This window comes from Heptranchias perlo, chromosome 45 (genome assembly GCF_035084215.1).
Source record: "Heptranchias perlo isolate sHepPer1 chromosome 45, sHepPer1.hap1, whole genome shotgun sequence".
NCBI lineage: Eukaryota > Metazoa > Chordata > Chondrichthyes > Hexanchiformes > Hexanchidae > Heptranchias > Heptranchias perlo.
Genome location: NC_090369.1, coordinates 43,361 through 68,672, shown reverse-complemented (window position 1 = coordinate 68,672; position 25,312 = coordinate 43,361). Strand labels below are relative to the sequence as shown.

At 54.8% G+C, this 25,312-nt stretch overlaps 1 protein-coding gene across 1 annotated transcript in view; it reads right to left on the bottom strand.

The window, feature by feature from the left end:
- LOC137306767 (plexin-B1-like) overlaps positions 1–24,424 on the bottom strand; it is a 104,900-nt gene extending 80,476 nt beyond the window's left edge. Inside the window, exons 1-6 of the mRNA XM_067976132.1 lie at positions 24,186–24,424; positions 14,481–15,551; positions 7,575–7,754; positions 5,843–5,971; positions 4,508–4,608; positions 264–396 (exon numbers count right to left, since the gene is read on the bottom strand). Coding sequence (XP_067832233.1) covers positions 264–396; positions 4,508–4,608; positions 5,843–5,971; positions 7,575–7,754; positions 14,481–15,542 — 1,605 coding nt within the window. The 5' untranslated portion in view covers positions 15,543–15,551; positions 24,186–24,424. The remainder of the gene's footprint in view (positions 1–263; positions 397–4,507; positions 4,609–5,842; positions 5,972–7,574; positions 7,755–14,480; positions 15,552–24,185) is intronic.
- Between the last annotated feature and the right edge of the window lie 888 nt (positions 24,425–25,312).

Below are 25,312 nucleotides of genomic sequence, written 5' to 3'. Positions count from 1 at the left end.
CCACCCGGCCAATCCCACTTTCCAACACCTGGTCCTTCGCCCTCTCGGTCACGGGACATCAGGAGCACATCCGGGTGCTTTTTAAATGAGTTGAGGGTTCCTGCCTCTCCCACCCCTTCAGGCAGTGAGTTCCAGACCCCCACCACCCTCTGGGTGAAAAAATGTTCACGGTGACCCGTGACCCAGCAGGAAGAGGAAGAGTTGAGCGTGAAGCTGGTGTGCAGCAGGGGGTTGCTGAGTGGGGTTATGGGGATTGGGCCTACCTCTCTCTGTTCCTCCCTGCTCAGATGGACAGGATCCTTGCTCTGCACGGTCAGGCAACGGCCATTGTCCTCGTAGACCCACAGCCAGTGATTGGCCTCTCGTTGCCGATCACATTCCAGCTTCCTTGAACATCTGTGGGCACAAGCCAGTGGAGTTAGCAGGCCCCTCGGTCTAGGGAGATCCCATTCCCTCGCTGTCCTCCATGATCGTCAGAACATCGGGTCAAGGCCCCGGTGTGACCCTGAGCCACCCACAGATCGAGAGGGCTACAATATAAAGGTATACAAAGCTATAGAAAGCCCTGGGTAGACCACATCTGGAGTACGGTGTGCCGTCCTGGGCAGTGCACCTCAGAAAGGACATACTGGCCTTGGAAGGAGTGCAGCGCAGATTGACCAGAATGTTACCAGGGCTCCAAGGGTTAGATTATGAGAGGAGATTACATAAGCGAGGCTTGTACTCCCTGGAATATAGAGGGTCAAGGGGTGATCTGAATGAGGTTTTTAGGATTTTGAACGGAATTAATAGGATATATCGAAACTTTTTCTGCTGGTGGGGGAGTCTCGGACATGGGGACATCACCTTAAAATCAGAGCCAGGCCATTCAGGAGAGAAGATCAGAAACACTTCTCCACACGTAGGGTGTTATGAATGTGGAACTCTCTCCCACAGAAAGCAAAAAGCTAGCTCAATTAGTCATTTTAAATCTGAGGTCGATAATTTTTTGCTAACCAAGCGTATTAAGGGATATGGAGCCAAGGCGGGTGAATGGAGTTAGGATTCAGATCAGCCGTGATCTCATTGAATGGCGGGACAGGCTCGAGGGTCCTGTGTTCCACACACCAGGAAGCTGGCCCATCGCAGCCAGTACCCAGAGGGTTCCTGTCTCAGGACGTGGGCCACACTGGCAAGGCCGCAGATAATGACCATCCTTAGTTGGGAGTGGGCCATTAAGAGTCAACCCTATAGTGTGGGACTGAATGAGCTGTTGAGCCCAGATTGAGGAGGGTTTCTACAACAGTCCAGCAGATTCTGACTCTTAACCGAATTAAATCTCACATCAAGTGGCAGTGGGATTTGACCTCATGACCTCTCGGGTTAGCCCATCAGGATAACCCACTACACTGCCATACCCATGGTTAGGGAGTTGGCCTCAGAGCCCCTGGGTTAGTGGTGGGTGGGACAGAACATCAGCCCAATCACTATCTAGTGTGTGTATGTTACCCTCAGACACGACTATCCCAATGCTCTCCTGGCCGGCCTCCCACCTTCCACCTCCGTAAACTCCAGCTCATCCAAAACTCTGCTGTCCCCCCCCATATCCTAACTCGCACCGTGTCCCGTTCACCCGTCACCCCCCCTGCACTCACTGACCTACACTGGCTCCCGGTCCAGGAACGCCTCGATTTTGAAATCTCCATCCTCATGTTCAAATCCCTCCACGGCCCTCGCCCCCCTCCCTCTCTCTGTAACCTCCTCCAGCCCCTACGACCCTCCCAGATCTCTGCGCTCCTCCAATTCCGGCCTCTTGTCCATCCCCCGATTCCCATCTCTCCACCATTGGCGGCCGTGCCTTCAGCTGCCTCGGCCCTAAGCTCTGGAATTCCCTCCCTAAACCTCTCCGCCTCTCTCTCCTCCTTTTAAGACCCTCCTTAAAACCTCCCTCTTTGACCAAGCTTTTGGTCACCTGTCCTAATATCTCCTCATGTGGCTCGGTGTCTGATTTTATTTGATAATCGCTTCTGTGAAGCGGCTTGGGACGTTTTACTACATTAAAGGCGCTATATAAATGCAGGTTGTGTGTGTGTGTGTGTCCGAGAAGAGAATCAGGTTAGCCGTGATCCTCCCGTGGTTGAATATCTTGCCGACACTCACTGCTGGTCACAGACCTGAAGAAGGGCCAAGCTGGCTGACGCAGACACTGGAAGCCGGTACCCTCAGCGAGAGTCAGTGCCTTCAGGTGGGGAGGGAGAGGGAATAGGTTTTGTCGTAGATGTAGAATCTGCCTGTAGGTCTGGTGCAGGACCAGAGGGTCAAGTTCCTTCAGGGCAGCATCACGAACTCAGTAACCCTGTGGGTTAGAAAGAGGGGCCACAGGGGGAACGGTCCTGCCCTCCACACATTGAGTGTGACCCCTTCATCGGTTAATTTTTGGTTTGCAAACCGGGAAATGGAAGCTTTTTTCTCTTTTACAAACCAAGCGCTGAGGTTCATTTCTAGAGGGATAGAGTCGAAGAGAAGTTTTGTTAAACTTGTATCAAACCTTGGTTAGACCACACTTGGTGCACTGTGCGCAGTTCTGGTCTCCATATACCTTGGTTAGACCACACTTGGAGCACTGTGCACAGTTCTGGTCTCCATATACCTTGGTTAGACCACACTTGGAGCACTGAGCACAGTTCTGGTCTCCATATACCTTGGTTAGACCACACTTGGAGCACTGTGCACAGTTCTGGTCCCCATATACCTTGGTTAGACCACACTTGGAGCACTGTGCACAGTTCTGGTCCCCATATACCTTGGTTAGACCACACTTGGAGCACTGAGCACAGTTCTGGTCCCCATATACCTTGGTTAGACCACACTTGGAGCACTGTGCACAGTTCTGGTCCCCATATACCTTGGTTAGACCACACTTGGAGCACTGAGCACAGTTCTGGTCCCCATATACCTTGGTTAGACCACACTTGGAGCACTGTGCACAGTTCAGGTCCCCATATACCTTGGTTAGACCACACTTGGAGCACTGAGCACAGTTCTGGTCCCCATATACCTTGGTTAGACCACACTTGGAGCACTGTGCACAGTTCTGGTCTCCATATACCTTGGTTAGACCACACTTGGAGCACTGTGCACAGTTCTGGTCCCCATATACCTTGGTTAGACCACACTTGGAGCACTGAGCACAGTTCTGGTCCCCATATACCTTGGTTAGACCACACTTGGAGCACTGAGCACAGTTCTGGTCCCCATATACCTTGGTTAGACCACACTTGGAGCACTGTGTACAGTTCTGGTCTCCATATACCTTGGTTAGACCACACTTGGAGCACTGTGTACAGTTCTGGTCTCCATATACCTTGGTTAGACCACACTCGGAGCACTGTGCACAGTTGTGGTCTCCATATACCTTGGTTAGACCACACTTGGAGCACTGTGCACAGTTCTGGTGCCCATATTCCTTGGTTAGACCACACTTGGAGCACTGTGCACAGTTCTGGTGCCCATATTCCTTGGTTAGACCACACTTGGAGCACTGTGCACAGTTCTGGTCTCCATATTCCTTGGTTAGACCACACTTGGAGCACTGTGCACAGTTCTGGTCTCCATATACCTTGGTTAGACCACACTTGGAGCACTGTGCACAGTTCTGGTCTCCATATTCCTTGGTTAGACCACACTTGGAGCACTGTGCACAGTTCTGGTGCCCATATTCCTTGGTTAGACCACAATTGGAGCACTGTGCACAGTTCTGGTCTCCATATTCCTTGGTTAGACCACACTTGGAGCACTGTGCACAGTTCTGGTGCCCATATTCCTTGGTTAGACCACACTTGGAGCACTGTGCACAGTTCTGGTGCCCATATTCCTTGGTTAGACCACAATTGGAGCACTGTGCACAGTTCTGGTCTCCATATTCCTTGGTTAGACCACACTTGGAGCACTGTGCACGGTTCTGGTCGCCATAATATAAAAAGGATATAGAGGCTCTGGAGGAAGTGCAAAAAAGATTTACAAGGATGATACCAGAACTGAGAGGTTATCGCTATCAGGAAAGGCTGAACAGACTGGGGCTCTTTTCTCTATAAAAGAGAAGACTGAGGGGTGACCTGATCGAGGTCTTTAAGATTATGAAGGGGTTCGATAGGGTAGATGTAGAGAAGATATTTCCACGTGTGGGGGAGACCAGAACTCGGGGCCATAAATATAAGACAGTCAGTAATAAATCCAATCGGGAATTCAGGAGAAACTTCTTTACCCAGAGAGTGGTGAGAATGTGGAACTCACTCCCACAGGGAGTGGTTGAGGGGAATAACAGAGATGGATTTAAGGGGAAGCTGGATAAACACATGAGGGAGAAAGGAATAGAAGGATAGGGTGATAGGGTGAGATGGAGTAGGGAGGGAGGAGGCTCGTGTGGAGCACAAACACCGGGATAGACCAGTTGAGCCGAGTGGCCTGTTTCTGTGCTGTAAAACTCTATGTAATTCTATGTATGTACATCAATGCCCTGGATACTAACCTACCCTCTAGCACACACCAGCCGCAGTAGGGATCCCTGGCTCCCAGACATGATGTACAGTCAGAGTACTGCAAACACTCAGCCACTGGAAGCTTCACCACCTGAAAAGGAGAAGGATGGAAAAGGTTAAAAAGCAAACAGGAGTAATCGAACACAGAGCAACAAAATCAACTGGGAGGAAAGCACAGTGCAACTGCTGTAATCGGATCCCTGCCGAATAGTTGTGTCCGATTCTGGGCACCACATTTTAGGGACGACGTCCATGCCTCGGAGAGGGCGCGGAGGTGATTTACTAGAATGGTCCCGGGGATGAGGGACTCCAGTTACACGGAGAGACTGGAGAAGCTGGGGTTGTTCCCCTCGGAGCAGGGAAGGCTAAGGGGAGATTTAATCGAGGGGTTCAAAATCAGGAAGAGTAAATAAGGAGAAAGTGTTTCCAGTGGCAGGAGGGTCGGTAACCAGAGGACACAGATTTAAGAAAATTGGCGAAAGGACCGGGGAGGGAGATGGGGAGAATGATTTTTACGCAGCGAGTTGTTCTGATCTGGAATTCGCTGCCTGAAAGGGAGCAGATTCAATAATAACTTTCAAAAGGGGAATTGGAGAAATACTTGAAAGAGAAAAATTCACAGGGCTACGGGGAAAGAGCAGGGGGGGAATGGGACTAATTGGATCGCTCTTTCAAAGAGCCGTCACAGGTACGATGGGCCGAATGGCCTCCTTCTGTGCTGTGATTCTATGATCCACAGATAGTTGACTGACCAGGAACTGAGAGGTTCTAAGAATCAGGAAAAGCTCAACAGGCTGGGGGCTCTTTTCTTTAGAAAAGAGAAGGCAGAGGGGTGACCTGATCGAGGTCTTTAAGATTATGAAGGGGGTTCGATAGGGTAGATGTAGAGATGATGTTTCTACTTGTGGGGGAGACCAGAACTCGGGGCCATAAATATAAGATAGTCAGTAATAAATCCAATCGGGAATTCAGGAGAAACTTCTTTACCCAGAGAGTGGTGAGAATGTGGAGCTCACTCCCACAGGGAGTGGTTGAGGGGAATAACAGAGATGGATTTAAGGGGAAGCCGGATAAACACATGAGGGAGAAAGGAGGAGAAAGGGATAGAAGGATATAGACGGGGTGGGAAAAGAGAATTAGAGCGGGAGGAGGCTCGTGTGGAGCATAAACACCGGCATGGACCAGTTGGCCTGTTTCTGTGCTGTCGAGTGTCTGTAATTCATCCGGTCAGTCTTGGCCGGACTGGAATCCAGGTCACCAGGGTGAAAGGTCAGTGACCGACTCCCGACCCCCCTCCAATGCCACCGGCCACACTCAGCTCTCACCTGGGACGATGTCATTACGTAGAGGTGGTCGTGGGAGGGGTCGAGCAGCAGGTCCCCATTGATGGGGGCGCCTTCCTGGACGGTCAGGGTACTGTACATCTCCCCTTCGCTGCCGGACTTCAGAAAAACCTGGAGACGGATTAAGAGGAAAGGAGCATGACCATCGAGCATCATTCCCGCTGCTCAAACCCTCACCCACCCGCTGCCCCCTGCCCAGACCCACCCGGACTGTATAGAAGGGGCCGGCCGGGCCAGGGCTAGGGGGGGGTGGTCCCACAGAGGGTGGTCGCCCTGCACCTGGCCATTCCTCGTGTGTGAATCCAGACAGCAAAGGTGTCAGCGGCAGGTCAACCATGTGGAGCATCACAGCCCACCCCAATCCTGCCTCCTGCCCAATGTCCACACAAAGAAAGAAAGAACTCCCATTTCTACAGCACCTTTCACCACCTCAGGACGTCCCAAAGCTTTACAGCCAGTGAAGTACTTTTTGAAGTGTGGTCACTGTTGTAATGTGGGAAACGCGGCAGCCAATTTGTGCACAGCAAGATCCCACAAACAGCAATGTGATAATGAGCAGATCATCTGTTTTTTAGTGATGTTGGTCGAGGGATAAATATTGGCCCAGGACCCCGGGGAGAACTCCCCCTGCTCTTCTTCCTATAGTGGCCGTGGGATCTTTTACATCCACCTGAGAGGGGCAGACGGGGCCTCGGTTTAACGTCTCATCAGAAAGACCTCTAACAGTACAGCGCTCCCTCAATACTATCCCTCCGACAGTGCGGCACTCCCTCAGTACTGACCCTCCGACAGTGCGGCACTCCCTCAGTACTGACCCTCCGACAGTGCGGCGCTCCCTCAGTACTGACCCTCCGACAGTGCGGCGCTCCCTCAGTACTGACCCTCCGACAGTGCAGCGCTCCCTCAGTACTGACCCTCCGACAGTGCGGCGCTCCCTCAGGATTGACCCTCTGACAGTGCGGCGCTCCCTCAGTACTGACCCTCCGACAGTGCGGCACTCCCTCAGTACTGACCCTCCGACAGTGCGGCACTCCCTCAGTACTGACCCTCCGACAGTGCGGCGCTCCCTCAGTACTGACCCTCCGACAGTGCGGCGCTCCCTCAGTACTGACCCTCCGACAGTGCAGCGCTCCCTCAGTACTGACCCTCCGACAGTGCGGCGCTCCCTCAGGATTGACCCTCCGACAGTGCAGCGCTCCCTCAGCACTGACCCTCCGACAGTGCGGCGCTCCCTCAGGATTGACCCTCCGACAGTGCAGCGCTCCCTCAGTACTGCCCCTCCGACAGTGCGGCGCTCCCTCAGTACTGACCCTCCGACAGTGCGGCACTCCCTCAGTACTGACCCTCCGACAGTGCGGCGCTCCCTCAGTACTGACCCTCCGACAGTGCGGCGCTCCCTCAGTACTGACCCTCCGACAGTGCGGCGCTCCCTCAGTACTGACCCTCCGACAGTGCAGCGCTCCCTCAGTACTGACCCTCCGACGGTGCGGCGCTCCCTCAGTACTGACCCTCCGACAGTGCAGCACTCCCCTCAGCACTGCACTGGGAATGTGGGCCTGGATTATGGGGCTCGGGTCTCTGGAGTGGGGCTCAAACCCACGACCTTCTGACTTTGAGGCGAGAGTGGGACCCACTGAGTCACGGCCAACACCGAGTTAGTGAACCAGTTGGGTTTTTTTCCGATAAGCCTCACGGTCACTATTCCAACACTTACCTTGTGAAGCTTCCCTAGTCGATTTCCCATGAACACGATGGTGTTGTTCGCCTCCACTGTAACCGCCACGGCAGTCAGTTGGATGTGGGTGGTCACCGCAGCGGCAGCCTGCACGGGGACTTTGCTGGCGATGGGGCTGGGAGTGTGCTCATCACCGCAAGGGAAGATAGTGGGAGACTCCTGGGGAAAGAAACACAAAGCCGCAATCATTGTAGGACCTTTCCTCATCCCCGCTCTCCCCTCCTGAAGAGGCTGACTCTCAGTGGGCTACAAGTACCAGGACCAGGATCTGGACCAGGACCAGGATCTGGACGAGGATATAGATCAGGACCAGGACCTGGATCTGGATCAGGATATAGACCAGGACCAGGGCCAGGATCTGGAACAGGACCAGGATCTGGACGAGGATATAGATCAAGACCAGGACCAGGATCTGGATCAGGACCAGGATCTGGACGAGGATATAGATCAGGACCAGGACCTGGATCTGGATCAGGATATAGACCAGGACCAGGACCAGGATCTGGAACAGGAGCAAGGATCAGGATCAGGATATAGACCAGGACCAAGGATCAGGACCAGGATCTGGACCAGGACCAGGATCTGGACCAGGATATAGATCAGGACCAGAAGCAAGGATCTGGATCAGGATATAGACCAGGACCAGGACCAGGATCTGGAACAGGAGCAAGGATCAGGATCAGGATATAGACCAGGACCAAGGATCAGGACCAGGATCTGGACCAGGACCAGGACCAGGACCAGGATCTGGAACAGGAGCAAGGATCAGGATCAGGAGCAAGGATCAGGATCAGGATCAGGACCAGGACCAGGACCAGGATCTGGAACAGGAGCAAGGATCAGGATCAGGACCAAGGATCTGGATCAGGGTGTAGAACGGGACCAAGGATCTGGAACAGGATCTGGATCATGATCTAGAACAGGAGCAATTATCTGGATCAGGATATGGAACAGGACCTGGATCCGGAACAGGTCCAGGGATCAGGACCAGGACCAAGGACCTTGAAGGCACAGCCGCCAATGGTGAGGCGATGGAAATGGTGGATGGGCCAAGAGGCCAGAATTGGAGGAGGTTACAGAGATCGGGAGGGGGCGAGGCCAAGGAGCGATTTCAAAACGAGAATGAGAATTTTAAAAACGGGGCGTTGCTGGACCGGGAGCCAGTGTAGGTCAGCGAGCACAGGGGGTGATGGGTGAACGGGACTCGGTGCGAGTTGGGAAACAGGCAGAAGAGCTTCGGGTGAGCTCAAGTTTACGGAGGGTGGAAGATGGGAGGCCGGGCAGGAGAGTAGTCAGTAGACACCAGTCAGTGTACAGATATCTCCCTGAGAGAGAGGGGACTGAGAGACACCAGTCAGTGTACAGATATCTCCCTGAGAGAGAGGGGAGTGAGAGACACCAGTCAGTGTACAGATATCTCCCTGAGAGAGAGGGGACTGAGAGACACCAGTCAGTGTACAGATATCTCCCTGAGAGGGACTGAGATACCAGTCAGTGTACAGATATCTCCCTGAGAGAGAGGGACTGAGAGACACCAGTCAGTGTACAGATATCTCCCTGAGAGAGAGGGGACTGAGATACCAGTCAGTGTACAGATATCTCCCTGAGAGAGAGGGACTGAGAGACACCAGTCAGTGTACAGATATCTCCCTGAGAGAGAGGGGAGTGAGAGACACCAGTCAGTGCACAGATATCTCCCTGAGAGAGAGGGGACTGAGAGACACCAGTCAGTGTACAGATATCTCCCTGAGAGAGAGGGGACTGAGAGACAATAGTCAGTGTACAGATATCTCCCTGAGAGAGAGAGGGGACTGAGAGACACCAGTCAGTGTACAGATATCTCCCTGAGAGAGAGGGACTGAGAGACACCAGTCAGTGTACAGATATCTCCCTGAGAGAGAGGGGACTGAGAGACACCAGTCAGTGTACAGATATCTCCCTGAGAGAGAGGGACTGAGAGACACCAGTCAGTGTACAGATATCTCCCTGAGAGAGAGGGGACTGAGAGACAATAGTCAGTGTACAGATATCTCCCTGAGAGAGAGGGGACTGAGAGACACCAGTCAGTATACAGATATCTCCCTGAGAGAGAGGGACTGAGAGACACCAGTCAGTGTACAGATATCTCCCTGAGAGAGAGGGACTGAGAGACACCAGTCAGTGTACAGATATCTCCCTGAGAGAGAGGGACTGAGAGACACCAGTCAGTGTACAGATATCTCCCTGAGAGAGAGGGGACTGAGAGACACCAGTCAGTGTACAGATATCTCCCTGAGAGAGAGGGACTGAGAGACACCAGTCAGTGTACAGATATCTCCCCGAGAGAGAGGGGACTGAGAGACACCAGTCAGTGTACAGATATCACCCTGAGAGAGAGGGACTGAGAGACACCAGTCAGTGTACAGATATCTCCCTGAGAGAGAGGGGACTGAGAGACACCAGTCAGTGTACAGATATCTCCCTGAGAGAGAGGGGACTGAGAGACACCAGTCAGTGTACAGATATCTCCCTGAGAGAGAGGGGACTGAGAGACACCAGTCAGTGTACAGATATCTCCCTGAGAGAGAGGGGACTGAGAGACACCAGTCAGTGTACAGATATCTCCCTGAGAGAGAGGGACTGAGAGACACCAGTCAGTGTACAGATATCTCCCTGAGAGAGAGGGGACTGAGAGACACCAGTCAGTGTACAGATATCTCCCTGAGAGAGAGGGACTGAGAGACACCAGTCAGTGTACAGATATCTCCCTGAGAGAGAGGGACTGAGAGACACCAGTCAGTGTACAGATATCTCCCTGAGAGAGAGGGGACTGAGAGACACCAGTCAGTGTACAGATATCACCCTGAGAGAGAGGGACTGAGAGACACCAGTCACTGTACAGATATCTCCCTGAGAGAGAGGGGACTGAGAGACACCAGTCAGTGCACAGATATCTCCCTGAGAGAGAGGGGACTGAGAGACACCAGTCAGTGTACAGATATCACCCTGAGAGAGAGGGGACTGAGAGACACCAGTCAGTGTACAGATATCTCCCTGAGAGAGAGGGACTGAGAGACACCAGTCAGTGTACAGATATCTCCCTGAGAGAGAGGGACTGAGAGACACCAGTCAGTGTACAGATATCTCCCTGAGAGAGAGGGGACTGAGAGACACCAGTCAGTGTACAGATATCTCCCTGAGAGAGAGGGGAGTGAGAGACACCAGTCAGTGTACAGATATCTCCCTGAGAGAGAGGGACTGAGAGACACCAGTCAGTGTACAGATATCTCCCTGAGAGAGAGGGGACTGAGAGACACCAGTCAGTGTACAGATATCTCCCTGAGAGAGAGGGACTGAGAGACACCAGTCAGTGTACAGATATCTCCCCGAGAGAGAGGGGACTGAGAGACACCAGTCAGTGTACAGATATCACCCTGAGAGAGAGGGACTGAGAGACACCAGTCAGTGTACAGATATCTCCCTGAGAGAGAGGGGACTGAGAGACACCAGTCAGTGTACAGATATCTCCCTGAGAGAGAGGGGACTGAGAGACACCAGTCAGTGTACAGATATCTCCCTGAGAGAGAGGGGACTGAGAGACACCAGTCAGTGTACAGATATCTCCCTGAGAGAGAGGGGACTGAGAGACACCAGTCAGTGTACAGATATCTCCCTGAGAGAGAGGGACTGAGAGACACCAGTCAGTGTACAGATATCTCCCTGAGAGAGAGGGGACTGAGAGACACCAGTCAGTGTACAGATATCTCCCTGAGAGAGAGGGACTGAGAGACACCAGTCAGTGTACAGATATCTCCCTGAGAGAGAGGGACTGAGAGACACCAGTCAGTGTACAGATATCTCCCTGAGAGAGAGGGGACTGAGAGACACCAGTCAGTGTACAGATATCTCCCTGAGAGAGAGGGGACTGAGAGACACCAGTCAGTGTACAGATATCTCCCTGAGAGAGAGGGGACTGAGAGACACCAGTCAGTGTACAGATATCTCCCTGAGAGAGAGGGGACTGAGAGACACCAGTCAGTGTACAGATATCTCCCTGAGAGAGAGGGACTGAGAGACACCAGTCAGTGTACAGATATCTCCCTGAGAGAGAGGGACTGAGAGACACCAGTCAGTGTACAGATATCTCCCTGAGAGAGAGGGGACTGAGAGACACCAGTCAGTGTACAGATATCTCCCTGAGAGAGGGGACTGAGAGACACCAGTCAGTGTACAGATATCTCCCTGAGAGAGAGGGGACTGAGAGACACCAGTCAGTGTACAGATATCTCCCTGAGAGAGAGGGGACTGAGAGACACCAGTCAGTGTACAGATATCTCCCTGAGAGAGAGAGGGACTGAGAGACACCAGTCAGTGTACAGATATCTCCCTGAGAGAGAGGGACTGAGAGACACCAGTCAGTGTACAGATATCTCCCTGAGAGAGAGGGACTGAGAGACACCAGTCAGTGTACAGATATCTCCCACATTTCCTGTTTATGAAGCAGTTCCCCTGTGGATTTGTTTGTGGAAGAGTTTCCGTGACCAATTATAATTACACAAGGGATGTTGCAACATAATATTTTCAGATATCTCGTCACTGGTTGTGTAAGTGAGGGGGGAGAATTAAACTCAGGAGAAACACTCCCTCACTGAGCTGTAGCGATCTGTGTGGTTTTAAGAGCAGGAGAGCACTGCCCGGTGTGGGACTGAACCACACAGAGAAATATCTCAAACCCCTTGGCATACAGTGAATCACTGCTGATCTACAGTGCTTGTTATTATGTAGACAAACGCAGCAGCCATTTCACAAACAGCATGATCCCAAAGGAGCACTGAAATCAGCTTTCTTTTGGTGTTGTTAGTTGAGGGGGTGGCAGTGTTTGCCCCAGGACACGAGGGAGAACTCCCCCTGCTCTTTTTCTAATATTAGTCGTGGGATCTTTTACATCCACCCGAGAGGGGCAGACGGGGCCTCGGGGTAATGTCTCAACCAAATTACGGTAACTCCGACAGTGTGGTGCTCCCTCGGTACTGACCCTCCGACAGTGCGGCGCTCCCTCAGTACTGACCCTCCGACAGTGCGGCGCTCCCTCAGTACTAACCCTCCGACAGTGCGGGGCTCCCTCAGTACTGACCCTCCGACAGCGCGGTGCTCCCTCAGTACTGACCCTCCGACAGTGCGGCGCTCCCTCGGTACTGACCCTCCGACAGTGCGGCGCTCCCTCAGTACTGACCCTCCGACAGTGCAGCGCTCCCTCAGTACTGACCCTCCGACAGTGCGGCGCTCCCTCAGTACCGACCCTCCGACAGTGCGGCGCTCCCTCAGTACTGACCCTCCGACAGTGCGGCGCTCCCTCAGTACCGACCCTCCGACAGTGCGGCGCTCCCTCAGTACTGACCCTCCGACAGTGCGGCGCTCCCTCAGGACTGACCCTCCGACAGTGCGGCGCTCCCTCAGTACTGACCCTCCGACAGTGCAGCGCTCCCTCAGTACTGACCCTCCGATAGTGCAGGGCTCCCTCAGTACTGACCCTCCGACAGCGCGGTGCTCCCTCAGTACTGACCCTCCGACAGTGCAGCGCTCCCTCAGTACTGCCCCTCCGACAGTGCGGCGCTCCCTCAGTACTGACCCTCCGACAGTGCGGCGCTCCCTCAGTACTGACCCTCCGACAGTGCGGCGCTCCCTCAGTACCGACCCTCCGACAGTGCGGCGCTCCCTCAGTACTGCCCCTCCGACAGTGCGGCGCTCCCTCAGTACCGACCCTCCGACAGTGCGGCGCTCCCTCAGTACTGACCCTCCGACAGTGTGGCGCTCCCTCAGTACTGACCCTCCGACAGTGCGGCGCTCCCTCAGTACTGCCCCTCCGACAGTGCGGCGCTCCCTCAGTCCTGACCCTCCGACAGTGCGGCGCTCCCTCAGTACTGCCCCTCCGACAGTGCGGGGCTCCCTCAGTACCGACCCTCCGACAGTGCGGGGCTCCCTCAGTACTGTATTGGGAGTGTGGGCCTGGATTCTGGGACTCAAGTCTCCGGAGCGGGGCTCGAACCCATGAACTACTGACACAGAGGGGAGAGTGATGCTGACTGACACACATAAAAAAGGACAGAATGTTTCCATGCCTCCATAAGATTGTGACCATGAACGGGCAGAATGACGTTATAATTCAGTGTTGACACCCTGCTCTTTGTGCTACTGACACATCTGCTTTCAAACTGGTTTTTCCTGTGGCTCTGAATTGATAATTAATTAAACGCTGGCAACATATCACCGGTGGAGTGTTTAGTGTCTCAAACAAACACCTCTCTCAGCCCAGATTAACCCTTGCGTTCGAACTCTGCAGCCCCGTATCCTCACTCACACCAAGTCCCGTTTGCCCTGTACTCACTGGCCTTCAGACGCCTCGGCCCTCAGCTCTGGAATTCCCTCCCTAAACCTCTCCGCCTCTCTCTCCTCCTTTAAGACCCTCCTTAAAACCTCCCTCTTTGACCGAGCTTTTGGTCGCCTGTCCTAATATCTCGTTAAGCGGCTCGGCGTCCATTTTTTTTGATTCTGCCTTTGTAAAGCGACTTTGGACATTTTTCTACATTAAAAGGTGCTGTATTGATGTCGTCACACTTGCCTTATTTCTGCTCTTTCCCCCCGCCCCCCCACCCCCCACTCCACTGACTCTCTTGCTGGGGTACGGGGTTCCACAGGTACCTCGCCCCAGAGTCCAGTCCAATGTCAGTCTCAATATTCGGCTGTGGGAGGCATCGCGGCCTCACCCGCTCTCCCCCTGTCCTCTCCCACACGCACTTCTCCGGAGGGTTTTACTGATCAGGATCAGGCAACATTCCCTCCCCCCCGCCGCCCGCCCGCCCAGCAGCGCGGCCCGGGATCTTCCTGCTCCGTGCGGCGTCCACGTACCTCGGGCAGCCTGGTGCAGCTGGACTTGACGTCGTACCCGATGTAAGCCTCCTCGGTCTCCTGGGAGGAGTAGCACGCCACCCGCGCCCTCTCGATGGTCTGGTCGATCTCGGCCACGCCGTAAACGCAGAGCGCCGAGCGATCTCCGGGCGAGGCCTCCTCCGGCGTTGGCCTCCCCACCGAGAAGAGGACGAAGAGGGTGGGCTCCCCTCCGCCCCCTCGCGGGCCCACGAAGGAGGCCTGCGCCAAGTTGTAGGACCCCCCGTCCCCCCGGCAGCCCAGGGGCGCCTCCACGTAGGAATAGTAGTTGGCGTCATCGGCGCAGATGCGCGCCACGAAGGTGGCGTAGCTCCGTCCCGCCCGCCGGTAGAAGAGAAAGTAGACGTGGGCGCCATGCCCGAAGGCAGCGGCAAAGTGGTGGTCGTACTCGGCAAAGCCGCCTGCCACCACCAGCTTGCCCAGGTCCTCGTTGGAGAAGGCGTCGGGTCCCTCCAGCCTCCGAGTGGTGATGGGCGAGTCGGTGGGCTTGTGGGTGTAACCCCGGCCCACAAAGAGGGCGGCCCGCCCCCCCGAGCGGCCAGTCAGCCCCACCGTCGAGGTGCCCGGGTCGTCGGCCGCCACGTACTGCGTCTCGCCCGGCTGGGCCGCCCGCTGCACCACCTGCGCCACCCGGCGGAGGCCGCGCTTCTCGCACACGCCCTGGTGGACGCTGCCGCAGACCAGGAGGGAGCCGCCCACCTTCCCCTCCCGGTGGACCAGGAGCAGCTTGCTGTGGTTGTCTGTCTCCCGAGCCTGCGGGCAGTCCTTGGGGCTGATGGGCGGGATGCAGTCCCGGCTGTCGTTGACCGGCCCCGTCGCGCTCTCCGACACCACCGACGACAGGTCGCCCGCCAGCTGGTACAGGCGGTTGACGGCGCCCAGGTACAGGTAGCCCGTCCGCGGGTCGATGGCCGAGTGGTTGAAGAGGACGCCTGGCGGGGAGAAGGTGGGGTACAGCTGGCAGGGCCGGGCACCGAGGCTCGCCAGGAGACCCAGGAGGGCGAAGGTGGCAGGAGAGGACATGATGATCACCTGGGGGGGGGGAAACACACAGAGCATCAGAAATTGTAACACGTGAGGAAGGAAGAAGCAATTACATACAATCTACATACACTAACATACAATCTACATACACTAACATACAATCTACATACACTTACATACAATCTACATACACTAACATACAAGTGCCTTTAACATGGTAAAACATACCAAGGTGCTTCACAGGAGCGTGAATCAGACACCCACCCACATGAGGAGATATTAGGACAGGTGACCAAAAGCTCGGTCAAAGAGGGAGGTTTTAAGGAGGGTCTTAAAGGAGGAGGGAGAGGCGGAGAGGTTCAGGGAGGGAATTCCAGAGCTTCGGGCCGAGGCGGCTGAAGGCACGGCCGCCAATGGTGGAGCGATGGGAATCGGGGGGATGGACAAGAGGCCGGAATTGGAGGAGCGCAGAGATCACCAGGTGCCGGCAGGAATCGAGCTCGTGCCGCGATGCCCTCTGTGGTCGAATACCCTCCCGATAATCACGCGCGAGCGAGCGCCACCTGGGCGAGGGCGGCCAGTGCAATCCCCGGCCAGAGTCTCTTGTACCTCCTCCCACGATTCTAGATGAGACGAGGAGCTCCCCGCCGCTCCTGCTCGAGCTCACAGAGTCACGCTGCGGGGCCCAGCGATCAGCAAACCGCCCCCCACCGCAGCCCATGAAACCACACCCGGATTGTAAACTAACAAACAGGTGTGGTCCCAGAGTGAGCTTAGATTCCAGACACAACGCCCGTCATTTGCATCAGATACCTGGGCAAAACACCGTGACTCAGGCCGGGGGTAGCGTCAAAAAAGTTCAAAGTCACTCCTGCGACGGTTAACCCTTCGACTGCTGAAACGGCTGCCCTGTTGTCCAGGCGCGCCCACACACACAGGCGCACTTTCCCAGACCGACCTGACAGAGGTCCTTAATATTACGAAGGGGATTCGACAGGGTAGATGGGGAGAAGATGTCGGGGGGAGACCATAAGGAGGATAATCGCTCCTGTGAAGAGCCTCAGGACGTTTCACTACGTTAAAGTTGCACTTCAGTTACTCACTGAATAAACTCGCTGGGCTACCAGACGAGGGCGGCTGCTTGCATATATCAATTTTTTAACATTGAATTTCGAGTGGAGTAACACACCAACAGAAATCAAGGAAGCAATTTAAACAGGTGACACCAACAGCAGGAGGTCGTTCAGCCCCTCGAGCCTGTTCCACCTATCAACAACGGCAACCTTTAACGTAATAAAATGTCCCCGAGGCACTTCACAGGAGCGTAAATCAGACACCGGGCCATATAAGGAGATATTAGGACAGGTGAGCTTGGTCAAAGAGGGAGGGTTTTAAAGGAGGAGAGAGAGAGGCGGAGAGGTTTAGGGAGGGAATTCCAGAGCTTCGGGCCGAGGCGGCTGAAGGCACGGCCGCCAATGGCGGAGCGATGGGAATCGGGGGATGGACAAGAGGCCGGAATTGGAGGAGCGCAGAGATCTGGGAGGGTCGTAGGGGCTGGAGGAGGTTACAGAGATTGCGGGGGGCCAGGGAGGGGATTTAACACGAGGACGAGAATTTTAAAGCCGATGTGGGTCAGCGAGCACGGGGGGGTGGGGTGATGGGTGAGCTACATTGATCACGGCTGATCTGTACCCCACCTTCGATCCGTATCGCAAATCCAAATGCGTTTCCCAGATCGTGCCGATTCCCTCAGCCGGAATTCACTTATCTCTCAACGCCAGAGTACCCCACAGAAACAGGTGGGTTTCCAGCAACCGGGGGTGGGGGTGGGTGTGACCCATTCCCTCTCCGATCCGTGTCCTCAAAGCTAGCCGCAGAGTGAGAGGATTCGAGGCACGTCCCATCAAGATAGCTGGAGGCGATCTCCAGAACATTCCACACATACTTTCCCAGCAGGACGCGCGGGGAATTGAGACTGGTCCCCGAGTGTGCAGAATCCTACAATGTAGAGATACAGCCCGTGTCCCTCTGTGTCAGGTACAGTACGCCAACTGTGTTTCCCCCTCCCCCTCCCCTCCGCATGCCTCCACACTCGACCATTCCAACACTCCCCTGGCCGGACTCCCACCTCCCACCCCCCGTAAACTCCAGCTCACCCAAAACTCCCACTAGCCCCGTATCCTAACTCGCACCGAGTCCCGTTCACCCATCACCCCCACTGCGCTCGCTGGACCTACTCTGGCTCCCAGTCGGGGAACGCCTCGATTTTAAATTCTCCATCCTCCTGTTCCAATCCCTCCATGGCCCTCTCCCCCCGCCTCCCTCTCTCTGTAACCTCCTCCAGTCCCTACGACCCTCCCGGATCTCTGCGCTCCTCCAATTCCGGCCTCTTGTCCATCCCCCCGATTCCCATCGCTCCGCCATTGGCGGCCGTGCCTTCAGCCGCCTCGGCCCTAAGCTCTGGAATTCCCTCCCTAAACCTCTCCGCCTCTCTCTCCTCCTATAAGACCCTCCTTAAAACCTCCCTCTCTGACCGAGCTTTTGGTCACCTGCCCTAATATGAGGGTCAGTGTCAATTTATTTCTGATTTAACGCTCCTGTGACGAGCCTTGGGACGTTTTTACTGGCGCTGTCTAAATGCAGGCTGTTGCTGTGGTAGGTGCCGACACCCGAGGGGGCACAGGATCTACAGGCCGCCCTCCAGGGCCTCCATCAAGGTGCCTACCGCTCCCGCGTCAAGGCCAGGCTGTAAAGTGTCAATGGGCTATTCGACTGAAGGACATCGCAGCAGAGCCCGAGTCCTGTGCCCGCCTGGGTGGGCAGCGCGGAGCTGCCTCCCACTCGGCAATGAACCAGCCTCAAGCCTGCTACCGTCACGCACTGCAGCAACTGGATGAGGCTCCCTCTCCCCCCCCACCCCGCCTCCCCTCCCCTCTCCTCCCAGGCTCTCTGGGCGTGAGCCGGCGGCAGGAATCTTCTCCCGTCGGCTGCGCACGTCTCCCCATTCGGTGAGTACCGTGCCAGGTGCGGTACTGAGCCACACACTAGACCAGGGAAGGACCCAGGGTCGATCCACAGTCAGCCGATGGCAGCCCTGGTGGAATAGTAAGTAATTACAACCGGATCCAGCCGGGGAGGGGGGGCCGAGCTGGCGGCTTCGCTCCCGTTTACTTAATAAATATCGAAACTCAGACTTATACAACGACAAGTCGCATTTATATAGTGACTTTAACGTGGTAAAATGACCGAAAGCACTTCACACGGAAATATAAATCTGACAAATGTTTACACCGAGCTACAAAAGCAGATATTAGGACAGGTGAGCAAAAGCTCGGTCAAAGAGGGAGGTTTTAAGGAGGGTTTTAAAGGAGGAGAGAGAGGCGGAGAGGTTTAGGGAGGGAATTCCAGAGCTTGGGGCCGAGGCGGCTGAAGGCACGGCCGCCAATGGCGGAGCGATGGGAATCGGGGGGATGGACAAGAGGCCGGAATTGGAGGAGCGCAGAGATCTGGGAGGGTCGTAGGGGCTGGAGGAGGTTACAGAGATACACTGATACATCGGTGACCTCAGCATGGGCCCCGGACTGAGCCCAGAATCTGTAACTCGTGCGTGCGTATGTGCGTGTGCGTGTGCGCGTGCGTGTGTAGCAACTGCGCAACAGAAAATCAGTTGTTTGCAAGTGGTGTTGGTTATATTGCTCTGCATTTCCCCACACTAGTTTCAGCCTGTTCCTTGTATAAGCAATGCACAGAGATTACTGATGCTGCAAGTAGAGGGAATGTAACAATGTTCGAATATTCTGCAATCAGTAGCTATAGACTGGAGATTACACTCAGTACTCCCAGGTACAGGGTTAGATACAGAGTAAAGCTCCCTCTACACTGTCCCATCAAACACTCCCAGGGCAGGTACAGGGTTAGATACAGAGTAAAGCTCCCTCTACACTGTCCCATCAAACACTCCCAGGGCAGGTACAGGGTTAGATACAGAGTAAAGCTCCCTCTACACTGTCCCGTCAAACACTCCCAGGGCAGGTACAGGGTTAGATACAGAGTAAAGCTCCCTCTACACTGTCCCATCAAACACTCCCAGGGGCAGGTACAGGATTAGATACAGAGTAAAGCTCCCTCTACACTGTCCCATCAAACACTCCCAGGGCAGGTACAGGATTAGATACAGAGTAAAGCTCCCTCTACACTGTACCATCAAACACTCCCAGGGCAGGTACAGGGTTAGATACAGAGTAAAGCTCCCTCTACACTGTCCCATCAAACACTCCCAGGGCAGGTACAGGGTTAGATACAGAGTAAAGCTCCCTCTACACTGTCCCATCAAACACTCCCAGGGCAGGTACAGGGTTAGATACAGAGTAAAGCTCCCTCTACACTGTCCCATCAAACACTCCCAGGGCAGGTATAGGGTTAGATACAGAGTAAAGCTCCCTCTACACTGTCCCATCAAACACTCCCAGGGCAGGTATAGGGTTAGATACAGAGTAAAGCTCCCTCTACACTGTCCCATCAAACACTCCCAGGGCAGGTACAGGGTTAGATACAGAGTAAAGCTCCCTCTACACTGTCCCATCAAACACTCCCCAGGGCAGGTACAGGGTTAGATACAGAGTAAAGCTCCCTCTACACTGTCCCAATTTTCAAAATCATGAGGGGTTTTGATAGAGTAAATAAGGAGAAACTGTTTCCAGTGGCAGGAGGGTCGGTAACCAGAGGTCACAGATTTAAGGTAATTGGTGAAAGAACCAGAGGGGGAGATGAGGAGAATGTTTTTTTAAGCAGCGAGTTGTTCTGATCTGGAATTCGCTGCCTGAAAGGGCAGTGGAAGCAGATTCAATAATAAATTTCAAAAAGGGGAATTGGAGAAATACTTGAATAGAAAAAGTTTGCAGGGATAAGGGGAAAGAGCAGGGGAAGTGAGACTAATTGGAGAGCTCTTTCAAAGAGACGGCAGAGGAACAATGGGCCGAGTGGCCTCCTTCTGTGCTGTTTGATTCTATGAGAGTCAGTGCCTTCGGGGGAGGTAAGGGAGAGAATGCAGGAAAACACAAACTCCTCACACACACAAAACTGAAACTCTTAAAGAGAAGATGTTCAATCTCAGATCACACGGGCGTTCTCGCACGGACACAGACCCGCGCACACACGGACACAGACCCGCGCACACACGGACACAGACCCGCGCACACATGGACACAGACTCGCGCACACACGGACACAGACTTACGCACACACGGACACAGACTCACGCACACACGGACACAGACTCGCGCACACATGGAGACACAGACTCGCGCACACACGGACACAGACTCACGCACACACGGACACAGACTCGCGCACACATGGACACAGACCCGCGCACACACGGACACAGACCCACGCACACACGGACACAGACTCACGCACACACGGACACAGACCCACGCACACACGGACACAGACTCACGCACACACACGGACACAGACTCACACACACACGGACACAGACTCACACACACACGGACACAGACTCACACACACACACGGACACAGACTCACACACACACACGGACACAGACTCACGCACACACGGACACAGACTCACGCACACACGGACACAGACTCACGCACACACGGACACAGACTCACGCACACACGGACACAGACTCACACACACACGGACACAGACTCACACACACACGGACACAGACTCACGCACACACGGACACAGACTCACGCACACACGGACACAGACTCACACACACACGGACACAGACTCACACACACACACGGACACAGACTCACGCACACACGGACACAGACTCACGCACACACGGACACAGACTCACGCACACACGGACACAGACTCACGCACACACGGACACAGACTCACACACACACGGACACAGACTCACACACACACGGACACAGACTCACACACACACACGGACACAGACCCGCGCACACACGGACACAGACCCACGCACACACGGACACAGACTCACGCACACACGGACACAGACTCACGCACACACGGACACAGACTCACGCACACACGGACACAGACTCACGCACACACGGACACAGACTCACACAGGACACAGACTCACGCACACACGGACACAGACTCACGCACACACGGACACAGACTCACGCACACACGGACACAGACTCACGCACACACACGGACACAGACTCACGCAGGACACAGACTCACGCACACACGGACACAGACTCACGCACACACACGGACACAGACTCACGCAGGACACAGACTCGCGCACACACGGACACAGACTCACGCAGGACACAGACTCACGCACACACGGACACAGACTCGCGCACACACGGACACAGACTCACGCAGGACACAGACTCACGCACACACGGACACAGACTCGCGCACACACGGACACAGACTCACGCACACACGGACACAGACTCACGCACACACGGACACAGACTCACGCACACACGGACACAGACTCACGGACACAGACTCACACACACACACGGACACAGACTCACGCACACACACGGACACAGACTCACGCACACACACGGACACAGACTCACACACACACGGACACAGACTCACACACACACGGACACAGACTCACGCACACACACGGACACAGACTCACGCACACACACGGACACAGACTCACGCACACACACGGACACAGACTCACACACACACAGACACAGACTCACGCGCACACGGACACAGACTCACGCACACACGGACACAGACTCGCGCACACACGGACACAGACTCGCGCACACACGGACACAGACTCGCGCACACACGGACACAGACCCACGCACACACGGACACAGACTCACACACACACGGACACAGACCCACGCACACACGGACACAGACTCACACACACACGGACACAGACTCACGCACACACGGACACAGACTCACGCACACACGGACACAGACTCACACACACACACGGACACAGACTCACGCACACACGGACACAGACTCACGCACACACGGACACAGACTCACACACACACGGACACAGACTCACGCACACACGGACACAGACTCACACACACACACGGACACAGACTCGCGCACACACAGACACAGACCCGCGCACACACGGACACAGACTCGCGCACACACGGACACAGACCCGCGCACACACGGACACAGACTCACGCACACACGGACACAGACTCGCGCACACACGGACACAGACTCACGCACACACGGACACAGACTCACGCACACACGGACACAGACTCGCGCACACACGGACACAGACTCACGCACACAGACTCACACACACACGGACACAGACTCACGCACACACACGGACACAGACTCACGCACACACACGGACACAGACTCGCGCACACACGGACACAGACCCACGCACACACGGACACAGACTCACACACACACGGACACAGACCCACGCACACACGGACACAGACTCACACACACACGGACACAGACCCACGCACACACGGACACAGACTCACGCACACACGGACACAGACTCACGCACACACGGACACAGACTCACACACACACGGACACAGACTCACGCACACACGGACACAGACTCACGCACACACGGACACAGACTCACACACACACACGGACACAGACTCACGCACACACGGACACAGACTCACACACACACGGACACAGACTCACACACACACACGGACACAGACTCACGCACACACGGACACAGACTCACGCACACACGGACACAGACTCACGCACACACGGACACAGACTCACGCACACACGGACACAGACTCACGCACACACGGACACAGACTCACGCACACACGGACACAGACTCACACACACACGGACACAGACTCACGCACACACGGACACAGACTCACGCACACACGGACATTCAGACGGACACACAGACACCCGCACACACAGACATTCAGACGGACACACAGACACCCGCACACACAGACACACACGTGTACAGACACACACGCGTCCACCACACAGACACACACATGTAAACCGCACAGACACACAAACACAGATGCAGACACACATGTAATTGCCCACACTCACAGCCCATTCTGCACTCCCTGAATCAGGGAGCTGTCATTCTGTCAACAAAGCTCCCAACTAAAGCACAAAGCAATAGGAAGCACTGTATCGGTAAAATGACTGTAATTAAGGAGGACTGAAGGAGTGAAGCAGGCAGCCCATTGCACATAAGCACCCAGGGCGAGCATCGACTCACACTGATAGCACCCGCTCACACACAACAGGCACAGAATCAGGCAAGAGTATAAAAGTTCTCCAGGAACAGAGAGAGAGAGGGAGAGAGGCAGAGAGAGAGAGACAGAGAGAGAGAGAGAGAGAGAGACAGAGAGAGAGAGAGACAGAGAGAGAGAGAGAGAGACAGAGAGAGAGAGAGAGACAGAGAGAGAGAGAGAGAGAGAGAGATAAAGGGAGGCAGAAAGAGAGAGGGAGAGAGAGAGAGAGAGACAGAGAGAGAGAGAGAGAGACAGAGAGAGAGAGAGAGACAGAGAGAGAGAGAGAGAGAGAGAGATAAAGGGAGGCAGAAAGAGACAGAGAGAAAGACACACACACGCAGACAGAGAGAGGGAGAGACAGGGAGGTAGAGAAACAGAGGGGGGAGGGGGAACACGAGAGAGAGAAGAGAACAAAAGATCACTCACTGTTGCTGCGGGCTCATTTCCTTTGCCAACGCTGTCCAAAGTGGGAGAGATAAAAGAAAACTTTACAGGAACAAGAGAGAGCGAGGGAGCGAGGGAGGGAGGGAGGGAGGGAGGGAGGGAGGCGACTCCTCGCGGGTCCCCAGCACAGAGCTGTATTGTTGGAAGTGATACTGTGAGAAAGAAAGCCGATGTTTGCTGAGGGCGGGGGCAGGGGGAAGGGAGAGCACGAACTCCCGCAGGGATTGACAGCAAAATACCAAGTGATGTCAGGATTTGTGTGCCAGTGAACGCGGTCGCTGCAGCCACACTGCGCGATTGGCTGCTGCCCGTATATTATGAAAAAGGCGACAGGAGTGACATCGAGGGGGACAAGTGGAGTCCAGATCGATACGGAGCTCCACCTCTCCCGTCCCTCCGAAGCCCCCCCACCCACCCCCCCCTCCGACCCAATCATCTCCCGGCCAGCAGGAGAACGAGCGAGGGCTACGATGCACCCCCTGGTCGATTGTCCCGCCGACCATCCTTGTCTCGGCTCACTCGGGAGAGTGAGCGAGGGCGTATCGGCGTCCTACTCCAGGGAGTGTCAGCACCTTTCTGGGGCGAGGGGAGGGATGGGGGACTTCAGTGATGTGGAGAGACTGGAGAATCTGGGATTGTTCCCCTCGGAGCAGAGAAGGTTAAGGGGAGATTTAATCGAGGGGTTCAAAATCATGAGGGGTTTTGATGGAGTAAATAAGGAGAAAGTGTTTCCAGTGGCAGGAGGGTCGGGAACCAGAGGACACAGATTTAAGGTAATTGGTAAAAGAACCAGAGGGGGAGATGAGGAGAATGTTTTTTTATGCAGCGAGTTGTTCTGATCTGGAATTCACTGCCTGAAAGGGCGGTGGAAGCAGATTCAATAATAACTTTCAAAAGGGAATTGGAGAAATACTTGAAGGGGAAAAATTTTGCAGGGTTATGGGGAAAGAGCAGGGGGGAGTGGGATTAATCGGATCGCTCTTTCAAAGAGACGGCACAGGCACGATGGGCTGAAAGGCCTCCTTCTGTGCTGTTTGATTCGATGAGAGTCAGTGCCTTCGGGGGAGGTAAGGGAGAGAATGCAGGAAAACACAAACTCCTCACACACA